This window comes from Ornithorhynchus anatinus, chromosome 1 (genome assembly GCF_004115215.2).
Source record: "Ornithorhynchus anatinus isolate Pmale09 chromosome 1, mOrnAna1.pri.v4, whole genome shotgun sequence".
In the NCBI taxonomy this organism is placed as follows: domain Eukaryota; kingdom Metazoa; phylum Chordata; class Mammalia; order Monotremata; family Ornithorhynchidae; genus Ornithorhynchus; species Ornithorhynchus anatinus.
The window spans coordinates 149,588,745-149,605,099 of record NC_041728.1 but is presented as its reverse complement, the minus strand read 5'-3'; the positions used below and the strand labels follow the sequence as shown (position 1 = coordinate 149,605,099).

Here is a 16,355-nt window from a genome sequence, read left to right as displayed (position 1 = left end):
CTCATTTTCCCCTTTTCCCTCTGCTCCTCCACCTCTCCCTTCCCATCCCCACAGCACTGTACTTGTCCGCTCAACTGTATATATTTTCGTTACCCTATTTATTTTGTTAATGAATTGTACATCGCCTCGATTCTATTTAGTTGCCATTGTTTTTACGGGATGTTCTTCCCCTTGACGCTGTTTAGTGCCATTGTTCTTGTCTGTCCGTCTCCCCCGATTAGACTGTAAGCCCGTCAAACGGCAGGGACTGTCTCTATCTGTTGCCGACCTGTACATCCCAAGCGCTTAGTACAGTGCTCTGCACATAGTAAGCGCTCAATAAATACTATTGAATGAATGAATGAACTCTGTTATACTGTACTCTCCCAAGCGCTTTGTACAGTGTTCTACAGTAAATGCTCAGTAAACATTGTTGATTGACACTGGTCCTACACTTCAGAAAATTTCTACCTCAACTCCTGATTACTGTGGTTCATAACAAACATCTCGTCAGGGTAGTTTTATTTCTGGAAAAGTGCTGACAAAATATAACTAAAATATACAGGGTTAATCAGCTTCTCATTTTTAGGTGAAAAATTCACTCAACTCCCCAAAAAAGAGTGCTTTGCAAATTTTCATAACTGTTTATTCATTATAAATAGTAAATATTTACTGCACTTTTTACAAGAAAGACATTTTTACAACACACTGTTGTTGGCAGAGACTGTAACACAAAGATAGCATTTCTTTTGTTCCATCACCCTTTAAGATCAACGTATGAACTAATCTCTGACTATACCTAGGCTCACTAACTCCACTACTTCATAGTCCTTAATTCTAAAAGGAATGTATTTGTGTCCTACCCCACTCACTGTTCCAAGATAAAGAGAAATAAATAACACTGCCTTTCATCTTTCTGTTCCTCTTTACATTTCAAAACAAATTTATTGACATTCTAAAATGTCACAACATAAATGTATGTAAACCTCTGTTCCTATCATCTTTTAATATTGGATATCATTGTATAATTCCAAAGCACATACCAACTGCAGAGACATTTATTTTCTTGCCCTACCTCTCCATAAACTTAAGGAATTGTAAACTTAATCATTTAAAATCACTGATCTTGGACATGGTCTTTAATCTTATTGAGTTAGCTGGATTTTGGTTGTCCAGCAGACTGCAACATCTCTGAATTTTACCCCAAAGAATTACTTACTGCAAAAATAAAAGCACCTGCAAAAATATAGTTCTGATTCTATTTATATTACTTTGGATGATTCCAAAGTTTGTGTGAGGTACACAGTATTGCACATTGTTAGGCAGTTGTGGAAATTAACATCGTTTTTTTTTCCTTGTTTCCAAATTGAACATGGACTAAGAAAACGTCACACACCCCACTCCCAAAGAATAAAAGGAAATAAAAAATGATTCTAGTTATACAACATCCTGTTCATTTTAAGCAGAACATGTATGTGACATTTATTGACAACTGGATTACAAAACACAAGATAAAATAACCAATAACTTATCTGAAAGTCCTAATCTAGCTTCCTAACACCGTGACAGTTCTTTCGATGTCAATTTCCAGTGTGAAAAATTAAAAGTTCCTCCTCTCGTGCTTCATAAATGGAGCAGTTTGAAAGTCATATACATGTCCACAAAGGACAGTAAGACAAGCTAGTCACTCGCTAATTTTTGGAACATTCTGTTGGTACAAATGAATCCAAGCTCTTTTCAAAGACATAGAAATGGAATGTTTGTTTTTTTTCTTTCCTCAGAACTATAAATACTTGGGCATTTTTGATGTGGGCCTATGTTAAGCTGTTGCCTGTAAGGCTGAATTTGTCATCTACGGCTGCTTGTGGTCTTCATCGATTCCGTCCGTTTGTCCAAAACGTCCAAATGCATATCAGAAACAACTATTGGAGAAAGAAAACTCTACTGTATTCTCTGTCATGATTTCCCCAAGTGGGGTTGCATTTTCCATGAGGATTCTTTCTATCTAGACATTGGAGACTGGAAAAAAACACCAGATTTGACTTGAAGTGGACAGTTCATTTATGCAATATCTGGCTTCAGATAATGAAAGGCACCTGTAAGAAAGCAAAGGAAGCTTTTAAAGTTATGCTACGACAACTTCACGGCAAGGGGTAATGTCAGCTACAGGTTGACAATGTCATATTTAATACTGCTATATCAAAGGAAAGGGACTAATATTTTTATTCCTAGGACAAGTTTGACAAAACTCTGTGTATCTGGGATTATATACTATAATGATTCTTGAACTGACCTCATTAAGAACATGTGTTTCTAATACTGGAATGCCAGTGGTTATTTCATTTTGGACAACCCTTATGTTTTACCTAATGGCAATCAGGTTTCATGTCTCAGCAATTAATAACATCAAGATGTTGTTGACATCACTTAAGAAAATAATTATGCAATAGACGTCTTGCTTGAATGATCAGCTATCTTAATGACCAAATTGATCTTTGGGACATATTTTTCTATATATGCATATGTATGTAAAAATATATATATATATATTTGTCCTTCATATTCAAAGATTACACTGCTGATGGTGAAATTCACCTATGAGTGCATGTGTGGCTGAAAGAGGTCAATGTGGGATCCACAGTTCCGACCACATTGAGCACAGACAGTGGTGGTCCCTTGCTATCTCGTTGTGCTTAATGTTTTCAGTGTCTGACCCTATTTTCTCTTTTGCTTCCTTTGTCTCTCTTTCCACACAGAGCTCTTGCTCAAAGACAGCCACCCCCTTCAGCAATTGACACCCTGTTTAAAGCTGGAATCAATCATTTATTCCATCCCTTCTTTTGGAACAAAAGAACAATTAAACCCCTTAAGATTCAATACTCACTTTGTCCATACTGTCCATACTGGTATCCTGTGACAGGATCCATACTGTAACCTGTGGTGCTGTAAGTTGGAGGACAGTAGGACTGCGATGTGGGCAAGCTATCTAAGGTCTTCATGTGATCTAGTCTCTGACTGCAGCTGGCGGATACGGTGGTGGTTGGTTCTAGGCCCCCGGTGAGTGGTGAGAGAGCATAATCAGTTTGAGGCTGGTGAGGCACGCCTCCGTGGTTAGTCAAGAGTCCCATTACCTAAAATAAAGAAGGTGTTAAGAGCAATTAAAACTCATGAAGAATGGTAGCGCTTATGTACTGTGAAAACATTTCAGAGTCCAGGAAACTTATTACTATGAGGTTTGACACAGAGACCAAAAACCTTAACCAAAGAAGTTGAGCTACCTCATGCAGTTAAATGATAACGTATGGCTGAAATTCCAGAAAAAAAGTCACGCACACTCAAAGAGAAACATCTCTATTTTAGCCTTTGGGATGTCTGATCACATGTTACATCTGGATTTTTCATGGGTATTTTTACACAGAGGAAGTAATAGCTAATGGAAAAAGCCTAGAGAATTTTAGAATGATCCAATCCAATTTTTTATATTACTGCCCTACAAATCATTCCCTTTTGTTCCTTTTGTGCCTGTCTTTATTTTTTTTTTAAATCTAAAGAAGCTCATTTCATGTGTGCTCTATAGGCGTGTTAGGATAAGAACACTTTAGTACCAAAGGTATGTAAGCAATATCATTATGTTAGGTTAAGATGGTTCAAGGATTTTGTGAAGCATTCTTGGGGAAAAGAGTATTTTTCATTTGCAAAATAATTTTCACATGAAGATGCCAAAACATTTCTAACTCATTGATCCCTTCAGCCCGCTGTGAGGTGGGAGTCTAATTTTTTAACCACAGAACTGTCAGCCCAGTGAAACCAGGAAGCTTTCTCAGATCTACCCACTGCTGGAGTTAAAGTTTAACTTAAACTTAAAGGAGTGAAACTTACACAATCAATTAATGGTATTAATCAGTCCATCAGTGGTATTTATTGCCTACTTACTGTGTATGACGTCCTGTACTAAAAGTGGCTGGGAGTGTACAATTTAACAGAATTGGCAGACGTTCCCTACCCGTAAGGACCTTACTGTCTAGAGAAGGAAAAACATAAACCATGTGTGGGTGAGGATGCCTTAGCTGCAGGTGGAAATAAATGTACACACTCTATCTGCACTTAAACATCATTAATTTTGACCAGTTAAGGTCTATTGTACTCACTCAAGTGCTTAGAACAGTGCTTTGAAAGTATTTAATGAATTCTACTGATTGATAGATTCTTAATGTTACAACTCAACATCATGGAGCTTAAACACATTAGGTTCCTTCCTATATGCCTCCTGATTGGTTCAAGAATCCACCCAGTTGGCAGCTGTTGTCCATCAGTCCTGCATTTCCATTCTCCCTCTTCCTCTACATTCCAGTGACAGTCAGGCTAAAGGACCAGTGGAGAAAATGGGATCAAATTGCTCTTCCCTCTACGTTCAGGATCCAATCAGATTCAAGAGTATTTCTATCTGATTGGGATCAGTCTCCGATCTCCTCGAATTGAGTAATTCCTATGCTAACCCAAATCACCTTCTTTTTAAGTCATTTGTGCTAACCACAGGATTATAGGGCCCCCAGGAACTTCAAGATGTGAGTCGAATGCATATTCTTAAATGTCCAGACAGGATGCCCCTAAACCATTTTCATTATCATTATCATCAGCAATAGCATTCACTGTATTAAACCACTGTGCTAGATATTTGCAAACATGACCTATATAGTCCCTGCCCTCAAGGAATTTATAGTCTAATTGGGAGGATGAGGAGGCTAGGGAAAGCAGTATGGTCTAATAGAAAGAGCACAGGGAGCCAGAGGACCTGGGTTCTAATCCCAGCTCCTCCACTTACCTGATGTGTGAGCTTGGGTAAGTCACTTAACTTTCATTCCCTCATTCAGTTGTACTTATTGAGCACTTCCTATGTACAAAGCACTGTACTAAGCACTTGAGAGAGTACAATACAACAACAGACACATTCTCTGCCCTCAATGAACTTACAGTCTAGAGGGGGAAACAGGCATTAATATAAATAAATAAATTACAGATATATACATATGTGTTGTGGGGATGGGAGGGAGGATGAATGAAGGGACCCAATCAGGGTGATGCAGAAGGGAGTGGGAGAAGAGAATAGGAGGGCTTAGTCAGGGAAGATTTCTTGGAGGAGATGTGCCTTCAATAAGGCTTTGAAGTGGGGAAAAGCAATCAGTGACAGACAATTACTCTCCTTCCCTTTGAAGCCTTATTGAAGACATATCTTCTCCATGAAGCGTTCCTAGACTAAGCCCCACTTTTCCTCATCTTCCTGCCTGCTGCATCACCCTGACTTGTTCTCTTTGCTCTCCCCCCAACACCTTCCCAGCCCTACCGCACTTATGTATATATCTGGAATTTTATTTATTTGTACTGATGTTTGTCTCCCTCACCCCTAGACTGTGAGCTCACTGTGGGGAGGGACTGTCACTGTCTACCGTAGTACTGTACTTTCCCAAGCAATTAGTACAGTGTTCTGCACACTGTAAGCACTTAATAAATTCGACTGAATGAATAAAGAACCTGCCGGACTTGAGGAGGGACAGTGTTCCAGGCCAGAGGTAGGATGTGGGTGAGAGGTCGGTGGCGAGGTAGATGAGAACAAGGTACAGTGAGAAGATTAGCTTTAGAGAAGCAAAGTTTGTGGGCTGAGTTGTAGAAGGAGGTGAGGTCGGAGGGGACAAGGTAATTGAGGGCTTTAAAGCACTTTTAAGGTGAGGAATTTTTGCTTGATGCTGAGGTAGATGGGCAACCACTGGAGGTTCTTGAGGGCTGGAGAAACATGGTCTGAATGTTTTGAAAGGAAAATAATTTGGGTAGCAGAGTGGAGTATGGACTGGAGAGGGGAGAGACAGGAGGCTGGGAGGTCAGCAAAGAGGCTGATACAATAATCAAGACTGAATAGGATAAGTCCCATTAGACTGTAAGCCCATCAAAGGGCAGGGACTGTCTCTATCTGTTACTAATTTGTACATTCCAAGCGCTTAGTACAGTGCTCTGCACATAGTAAGCGCTCAATAAATACTATTAAGTGCTTGCATTAATGTGGTAGCTGTTTGGATGGAAAGAAAGGGCCAGATTAATTTCTCTGTGCCTCAGTTCCCTCACTGCAAAATGAGGATTCAATAACTCTCTTCCTACTTAGACCGTGAGCCCCATGTGAGGACCTGATTGTCTTACATTTCCCAGCAGATAGTACAGTGCTTGGTGCAGTAAGCACTTAACAAAAACCACAGTTATTATTATCATTATGAGCTACAAATTTCCAATCATAGATTAAGATAAGAGTATAGGTACACATGATAAAAACAAAAGTATGGAATTGAATATATCCTCAGCAGTATATGCATGTAGAAAGGTGGACAAGGTAGAAACATGACCAGGAAGAAGAGGGTTAAGTTAGGGAATGACTCATGGAGAAGATGACCTTTTAGGAGAGATTTTATCATGAGGAGGAACGTGGTTTGCCAGCACTGAGGGAGCTCCATGCTGAGGGGAACATTATTAAAAGGCTTCGACATGAGAAAGTCAGAGTGAGCTGTAGCTAAAAAGCCAACCTGAGAGAAGCAGAGAGGTCTCTGAGGTGCAGCAGGAGTAGAAAGCAGAGAGAAGGAGAAAGGGATGTAGAACTTGGGCATCAGTGACTAGGAGGCTTTTAGTTTCTTACAAGAAATGGGGAGTTACTGAAGGCTTTTGAAGAGAAAGTGAGCCCGCACACGCCCATGGGTATCTGTAAGAATAATTTGATGAGGCGGTTCCCCAAACTCCATCAGAGATCTATTTGAGAATTTAACAATCTCAACGAAAGAAAGTTTTTCCGTATGACTAGTTGATATCCATCTCGCTGTCATGTTATTCCATGTCCTTATACAATTTCTTCAGTGGCAGTGAAAACCCCACCCACCCTTTGGACAATATTCTTCAACTTTCAATCCCAATTCCTTTAACCTTTTTCTAGAGATTTTGCTTCCCGACCCTTTAATCATTTTTGTTGCTTCTACATCTCATTTAAATCAAGGGGCCCAGCACAGGGTACAGTTTTCTCTTAAAAGCCAATGCCGACAAGCTCATGGTTCCTATGAGTTAGTTCTTGTTTATACATCCCAGGGATATTTTTAACAGCCCAAATTGTTATCTAAGTTTGGATCCCTGGGTATTTTATTTGTGAATTGTGATTCCTTCCCAAACTTGAATTTCTGAAAGCTTGGTTTTTTTCTCTCTTTAACCAACAACCTTAATGCTTTCTCTATTAAACTTCTTCCTGTTTGTTTCTAACTGATTCTAAAACTTGTCAAGATCATTTTAAATCCTAACATAGCTCATTTGCAAACTTGATTTCACAATATTATTTTAAGGACTCATCAGGGAAGTTATGCATGTACTCCATATTTTGTCATTCAATGTCTGGTTAAACCACTAAATAATACCAAGCACAGAACTAATCTAGGGAATGAAGCTTTAATTACACCTTATTTCATTGGATCATATTAGAAGTTTACACATTTTTCTAATCATTATGTACTTTTTTTTAAGTAATGAACAGAGAGTGAAATTCCAATGTCCAAGTAACTGTGTGTAGTCTGAGTAAAATTCTAGTTTCAGAATCCCTACTTCAGGGTTCTAGTTCCAGGAATTGAGTAAGTCATGAGCTTCAGTGTAACTCTAAACATGTTTCTAAGTTAGGAGAGAATTAATGAAGAATGCACATTCTTTGTGCAATCTTTATTAATACAGAGCCAAGTCTATGTTGTAAAACAATTGTAAATCGGTTGGAATAGTCCATCCTTTAATATTCTGGCTAAAAGATCAGAAATTCTGCTGCTGATGAATTTTAAAATACAGTGGACCCTATTGATATTGTTGTTCCCTTAAGTGAAAATGAATTATATGACAACTGGGTTTATAAGTCTTGCAAAGAAACTGAGAAAATATGAATATATTTCATACCTGAAATATATGAATATACATGAAAAGACACATGATTTAAAACAAAGAAAATCCAATGATCACATCAGTGACTGGTCTGATTCTCTCTCTATATATATATATAGGTTAAACTGTGGCTTTGCTACAGAAGGTGATAAATATATCTGAGTTTCTGTGATTTTACCAAGAGACCATAGATGCATCAAAAACAAGACTGATTTATATTCGTATTTATTTTATGAATAACTCAGTATAACATTTATAATCACTTCGCCTCCTTTTGAGCAAGGGATGTGGATTTTGAACTCAACTATTCATAAGAAACTCAAGAGCTCAATATGGTTCTTGACAATCTAAGGCAAAATTTGGCCCAGAGCATGCAAAAAGGTCTACGGTTATGCAAAATTTCATGATCCCATTTTTCATCCCTCCTACACATATTACACTTGTTCAGATTAAGTCAAAGAGAGCATTGTACATAGAAGAAACTTGTGGATATTCTAGAGAGAGGGGAATAAAGACATGGAAATGAGAATTGAACTCACAACCAGGTCCTTTACCAATACAGAGACTTGTAGCTGTCACCACTTAAGAGAATTATGAAGCAATGTACTTCAAAGTAAGGAGTATGGCCCTTGAATATCATTGACAGTGACATTGGAAACCTTAGTGACTGTGCCTGGTGCTAGCCTTTGGGATCTCATTCTTCAAAAGAAATGCCAAGTCTTTCCTTCTGCCTGAAGCTCCCTTCCACTTTAAATCACAGTGATCCCACCCCCCATCTACAAAGCCCTCTAGAAAACCCAGGAGGCCTTCTCAGCCAAGCTTCACCTTTTCCAGTCACATCCATCCAACAGTGCCTTAACATTTCTGTTCATTCACCTACCCTTAGTACTTTCGCACATTCTTGACATATTAATCAACCAGTTTATCTATTTAGCCTTCAATAATAATTATTATTATTATTATTTTGGTACTTATTAAGCCCTTACTATGTGCCAAGCTCTGTTCTAAGTGCTAGGGTAAATATAAGTTAAACAGGTTGGACACAGTCCTTGTCCCACATGGGGTTCCGATTCTTAATTCCCGTTTCATAGATGAGGTGACTGAGGCATAGGAAAGTAAGGTGACTTGCCCAAGGTCATACAACAGACATGTGGTAGAGCTGGAATTAGAATTCAGGTCCTTCTGACTCCCAGGCCCGTGTTCTATCTCCGAATCCATGCTACTTCAGGACCAACAGTCTGCTACCAAGAGTCATAAAGCACTGTTTCTTTCTCGTCCTCCAAATACTTTTAAATGGCTTGTGCCCGTCGGTCTCCCCCATACGAGTGTAAACTCCTTGAGGGCAGGGACTATGTCTCATCCAAAATTACTGTCTCAAGAGCTTAAAACAATGCTCTATTGTACATTCTAAGCAAAGCACTTAGTACAGTTCTCTGCACATAGTAAGCACTCAATAAATACTATTAAATGAATAAATGAATGCTCTATACCCAGGTTGAGAGAAAAAATAATTAGTAATTGTAATAATATTGATGGAGCACCTGTGGTGCAATGGATTGAGCTAAGTACTTGGAAAATACAACAGAGCCGTTGGACACGTTACCTACCCACAAAAAGGTTGCACTCCAATCAATCAACGGTATTTATTGAGCACTTACTATGTCCAGAGCACTGTACTAAGTGCTTAGGAAAGTACAATACAACAGAATTGGCAGACACATTCCCTTCCCATAAAGAGTTTACAGTCTATAGCAGGAGACAAACAATAATATAAATAATTTATATGTAATTTAAAAATATGTACATAAGTGCTGTGGGGTAAATGTTGAGGGTCGAGTGAATATCAAATGCCCAAAAGTCACAGATGTAGGTGCATAGATGACACGGAAGGGAGAGCGAGCCAGGAAAAAAAGGGCTGAATCAGAGAAGGCCTATTGGAGAAGTAGGGTGGCGTAGTGAATAGACCACGGGCCTGGGTGTCAGAAGGACCTGGGTTCTAATCCCTGCTCCTCCATTTGTCTGCTGTGTGACCTTGGGCAAGTCAGTTTCCTCATCTGTAAAATGGGGATTGAGCCCCATGTGAGACAGGGACTGTGTCCAACCAGATTTGCTTGTATCCACCCAGTGCTTAGTAAAGTGCCTGGCACGTACTAAGCACTTAACAAATACCATCATTATTATCATTATTATGTGTCCTTAATAATGCTTTGAAGGTGGGAAGAGTGGTGATCCAATGTACATGGAGGGGAAGGGAGTTCCCGGCCAGGGGGAAGATGAGGGAAAAGGATCAGTGGCTAGATAGATAAGATGAGGGCTCAGAGAGTAAACTGGAGCTAGAAGAGAGGAGTGTGCTGTAGTAGGAGATCACTGAGGTAAGATAGGAGAGGGTGAGCTGACAGAACTTTAAAGCCATTGGATGGAGTTTAACTGAGGACAGAGAGATTGATTCACCTACAGTGGTTTCTTAACATGACTCCTGGTTGCTCCAGGGAATAGTGACTTGAACTGCTGAAACAGCAGAGATGCCTTATCTGAATCTGCCTTAAAAAGCCAGGAGCTTTTAGGCCCATATAATAATAATAATAATAATAATAATGTTGGTATTTGTTAAGCACTTACTATGTGCAGAGCACTGTTCTAAGCACTGGGGTAGATACAGGGTAATCAGGTTGTCCCACGTGAGGGTCATAGTTAATCCCCATTTTACAGATGAGGTAAACTGAGGCACAGAGAAGTGAAGTGACTTGCCCACAGTCACATAGCTGACAAGTGGCAGAGCCGGCATTCGAACCCATGACCTCTGACTCCCAAGCCCAGGCTCTTTCCACTGAGCCACACGGCATATACTTCTACAATACATAGGTTTATAGACTTGGGATTTCTAAGGACCTTGAAAAGCATTCATTCATTCAATCATATTTATTGAGCGCTTACTGTGTGCAAAGTACTGTACTAAGTGCTTGGGAGAGTACAGTGCTTAGAACAGTGCTTGGCACATAGTAAACACTTAACAAATACCATCATTTCATTATTACAATAAAGCAATAAACAGAAACATTCTCTGCGGTATTGCCTAGTAGAAAGAGCAGGGGCCTGGGAGTCAGAGGACCTGGATTCTAATTCTGACTCTGCTACTTCTCTGTTGTGTGACATTGGAAAAGTCACTTAACTTCTCCTTACCTCAGATCCCTCATCTACAAAGTGGGGATTCAATATTGGTTCTGCTTCCTACTTAGATTGTGAGCCCCATGTGAGACCTGATTATCCTGTATCTACTCCAGCTATTAGAGCAGTGCTTAATACACAGTAAGAGTTTATCAAATACCACAATATTTTTTCTAAGGGATTTATGCCTTCTAGACCAAATGCCAGAACATTGGTAGAAAAAAAAGAAAACAAGAAAATGAACTTACATTGTACTAGAAAATTAACACAAAAATATGTTTCATTGGGATTAGCAAAATGATTACCTTCAAAGCCTTACTGAAGACACATCTCCTCCAAGAGGCTTTCCCTGACTAAGCCCTCATTTAATACTGATAGCATTTTGTTAAGCACTTACTAAGTGCCAAGCATTGTTCTAAGCACTGGAGTAGATACAACGTAATCAGGTTGTCCCACGTGGGGCTCACAGTCTTAATCCCCATTTTACAGATGAGGGAACTGAGGCCCAGAGAAGTGAAGTGACTTGTCCAAGGTCACACAGCAGATGAGTGGCAGAACTGGGATAAGAACCCACTCCCAAGCCCATGTTCTTTCCACTAAGCCAAGCTGCTTCTCATTTCCTCTTCTCCCACTCCCTTCCGCATCTCTCTGATTTGTTTCCTCACTTCACCCCACAGTTTTTATGTACATATCCTAAATTTATTTATATCATTGTCTGACTCCCTCTCTAGACTGTAGCTTGTTCTGGGCAGAGAATATGTCTACCAACTCTGTTATATTGTTATATTGTATTCTACCAAGCGTTTAGTACAGTGCTGTCCCCAGTAAGCGCTCTATAAATGTGATGGATTGATTGATATTAGCATACAACTGTAATACTTACGAAGCTGTTACTGTCACCACTACAACTCTCACATACCTGATTTTTAGGACAAATCTTGCTGAACATTTCAACTTGTTGTAGATAAATTGCAATTAAGAAATTAACAAAAAAAAAAAACCCAGATCTGAAAGAAGACATTGGAAAATATGTACTTTACTTTCCCTTAACATAATTTAAAACCTCAAATCCCTATGGAGGGTCACATTACACTTTTATGTTTGTTTCTTTAAAAAGCAGCTCTGTATTTCATGTGGTATAAGTGCAGCTATTGGAATTTCTCTCTCCTAGTGCAAGTAAGGCTTGGAAAATGAGTTTCTTAGAACACCAACATAGTTACAAAATATTTTCCAGTCACATTTTCCAGTCACGTTGTCCTTATAAGGATATTGTCAGGGTATTTTCACAATATTGTATTTTTAAATAAATTTTCTTTCAGTTACATATGATTTATAACTTTTAAAAATCTATTTTAACAGACTGCTTGCTTTTCTTCATTTCACTAAATAGACAAACATACATACAAACTTCTTTAGTCATGAATCCTGCACTCTTTTTATTGTTGTTTTCTAATTTTTTTTTTCAAAGAACATTAAAAATATTCTAAATCACTGTATGATCTTCATAGACAGATAAAAGGGAAAACCAGTTAAAAACAGAGACTACAAACCTCAGAGCCCTGACTCTGTTCTTCAAATAAGGGCCAAAAACCCAGTGAACTCAGTAAAAGTTTGGCAAGTATAACGACTATCAGACAGGGTCTTTAAACTTTCTTTCTTTAGCACTTATCTATCCTTTTTTCCTATTACTAAATACTATTCCTCGCTTTTCACTTTTGGCATGAATACACATTTATAAGTGAATAAATCTGACTATTATGAAACCACAAATATCAAAGTCATCATTTCTAAATCTTCTAGGGTTAATCTTTTGAAAAATGCCAATGACCCTGAAATTCAGATTGCATTTTTTTCTTCAGTTCCTCAGTTTTATGTATTTATTAATTTCCAAAGACTACCTTAGACTCATTCTCCAGTTTCAGAATTTTAGATAGAGTGTCTATATCTGATTGAAAAATTATATGGTTCAGGAAAAACTAACTGTGTTTGCTTCATGCCATATTTCCCTTGAATTAATTTTCATATTACAAAATTCAATTTAAAAGATAAAAACTGTGGTCTAAATTAATATTTACATTTCAAATAATGTGTCCAGAAAATATTTGTCTTGGCCATGAATATACCTTCAGTTTAAAATACATATGGTTAACAAAATCTAAAAATAGCAAATAACTACACACATTTAGATGTTTCTTATTCTCCCAATAATAATGTTTCATAAATTGTTTCTAAATTTTCCTTATAGTTTTAATTGACTCTATCAAATAGAAATATGTACTTTTCTATATTTTGGAGATTTATCATCCTTTTTTTAACTCTGAGGAAAGTATAATGAAGATTTTTCCTTAAATCTGCTAAAAGAATTACAGTCCTTTTCCAGAATAAAAAAACTGGCTCTTGAATGAAATACATATTAGACTTTTTCTACTGGGGATTTAAAATATACTAAGTATTATTACTATTATTATTATTTTATCCTCATCATTAAAGCTGGATTGTCAAGATTTCCCAATTTTATCCATTCCAGGTAAAAGGAAATAGCTAAATTTCTGGATTAGTGTCTTCAAGGCTGCAAATTCCAAATGTGAACTGCAGAGGCTCTCCAGAAAATATCGTCTTCACATTTGAATGCCTTAGGAGTTATCCTGTATTTGATTAGCATCTGAATAATTAGATTTTTGGTCATGTCTGTTTGAAAGCTGTAAGAGGAAAGTAGCCTCAAGGCAGAAGTTTCTCTTAAGGTATGTATCATGACCTTATCACCACTACAAGGAGTTCAGGAAGGGCATGGTTGACTTTCACGTTATCATTTGGAAAGCCACTGAGTGTAAAAGATCCAGCTAAATTTGCCATTATTTTTAGAATTTTTACTTCAGGTTTCACGTCATGCCATGATTAATACATGGTGCCAGACAAGAGTGATTTGTATGTTGTATGTGATTTCAAAGTTTAATTTTTGAGTACAGTAAATTTCCTTCATGTGACTCATATGCTTTGATTTAAAGTTCTGTGAAAGAAAACGAAAATCCATTCAGTGTATTTAAGTATAGATAACTGGAAAGAGATTTAAAATATGCCAATAATTCCCGGGCCATTAAGAGCTGTCAAATAAAATACAGTACATTCATTATCAACAAAATAAAGCCCAGTCACCTAAGCAAAGTCCTACTCCATTTAAATAAAACATTATGCCATTTATTACAGTTGGTATTTGACTATTTTATCCCCACCATAAGCATAATAACATTCTCATATGTTTTAATTCATTTACGCATGCCTGCATTTAATATGCTTTGTAACCAGGTCTGCAATTAATATGATTTATGAAAATAGGACATATGCAATATTTTGGGAGTATAGTGATACATTTCTTTTCCTCCTATGAGTGAAAAATGTAATGAAAAAGCTCAAGGAAAATTGTTGGCTGTTAACATATTAAGTTGGACTGACAGAATCGTGAGTAAACTTTAGTGGAGTTAATGATATCCTCTTATCTGACCCTGACACATTTGCAGCATGTAATTTACAGAAGCTCTGTCCAGGGAATCTTGACAAATGCTCCTAACGATGTCAGGGCACTGTTTCATTCTAATGGAAAACAGATGTGGGTCAGATACCCTCATTCATCACCAACATAGAGAGTCTCAAACCGCTTTGGAGATGAATGGCACTACCTGCTGTTAACTCTTTTCACTGAAGAAAATTTCTCAAAACCACAACAAGATTCAAAAGAGTAAGCACTTGAGGACCTCACTTTTTAACAACCTTCAAGACAAAAACTCAGCCGCTCTAGCCCATATTCACAAACAGTCAATTCTCTTCTCTAGGATCTCGACTGTAAAACACAAAGGGAGAGATCTATGTGCTGATTGTGCATCAAACAGTTTCTGAAATGAGGATTGGTTACTTAATGCCTTTGACTTCATTTGGACTAATAATTTTCAGAACTGAATTTGTGATTTTTCTCTTGAAAGAATTGTTGCAATGTTTCTGAACTCACAAACCCACATATAAATGTAAATATATACACATGAAAACACACCAACCCCCATACTGAAACACACACAAGTGGCTGGCAACAAACCAAAGAACCTCTAAGAATAAATCGCTCTTTTAAATCAAAGCAGTCCTTTTTTTTTTCCTTTGAGTCAACGAAAAGTTAATAAGTTATATGCTTTCACTCATGTACATGAGGACTCAAACTTAGTCCAGATCCCGATCGCCCCCATTCCCGGACTCTTGCCACTACAGTTCTTCTCCAGTCACTTTGGAACTCATTGCTAAAAGCTGTCTGATTCTTCCATCGTTTCACCAAGCAGCCTGCAATTTAGGATCCTGGAAGTCTTCCGATTGTTCTAAAGATTAGAACCATTATTTATCCCTGTTGAATCTCTGACTAATCCACCTTCAAGTACCCAATCACTCTCTTGAACCACCTCAACACTTAAGTATCTGATTTTTAATGCATTTATTCACCTGGAACCATTATTTATACCTCTGTTTCATTCTTATCTATTGTATACTTGTCCATTTATATCTACTCGTCCCCCTATTAAACAGTAAAGTCTTCAAGGACAGGGATCCTTCCTCAGACAGAAGACCCTCCATACTGCCACTGATCATAGTTCTTCTTCAACAGGCTGTCCCAAAGAGGCTGACTCCCATTTCTCCTCTTATTCTCCAGCCATCCCCTCTGTTCCTCCAGGTAAATTTATTCAGTATGCCCTTTACCTAATTATCCTCTTCCCATCTCTGAATCTTCAACCAAGTGTCTCCATATTTCTGCAATGCCCTTCCTTCGGGCCTATTAAGTCTTCTTCCTGAAATCTACCCTTATACTTGAAGCCTTCTCCAACTACCTGCACTTAGATTTGCACTCTTCATTCACCCTTCCTTAGCCCCACAGTACTTAAGTACATACCCATAATTTATTTATGTATATTAATGACTGTCTTCAACTCTAGACTATAAGCTCATTGTGGCAGAGAACATCTTCCAACTCTGTTATATTATACTCTCCCAAGTCCCTGTGCAGTGTTCTGCACACATTAAGTGTTCAGTAAATATGACTGATCAAGGGATTGATTGACTGATCAGAGCAATAGCAACTCCCTCGAAACCTACAACTCATGAACTTTCCTCACCATGCCCAACATAGCTTTTCTTATGACTTGAGAGTAAGCTCCTTGTAGGTAGGGAACATGTATACCATCTTTGTTTTTTGTTTTTTTATAACGGTATTTGTTAAGTCCTTGCTATGTGCCGAGCACTGT

General features: G+C 38.0%; 1 protein-coding gene across 1 annotated transcript in view; it reads right to left on the bottom strand.

Annotated features, from left to right (window-relative positions):
• Positions 1–658: 658 nt before the first annotated feature.
• LOC100074477 (paired box protein Pax-3) overlaps positions 659–16,355 on the bottom strand; it is a 101,584-nt gene continuing 85,887 nt past the window's right edge. Inside the window, exons 9-10 of the mRNA XM_039914468.1 lie at positions 2,864–3,110; positions 659–2,075 (exon numbers count right to left, since the gene is read on the bottom strand). Coding sequence (XP_039770402.1) covers positions 2,041–2,075; positions 2,864–3,110 — 282 coding nt within the window. The 3' untranslated portion in view covers positions 659–2,040. The remainder of the gene's footprint in view (positions 2,076–2,863; positions 3,111–16,355) is intronic.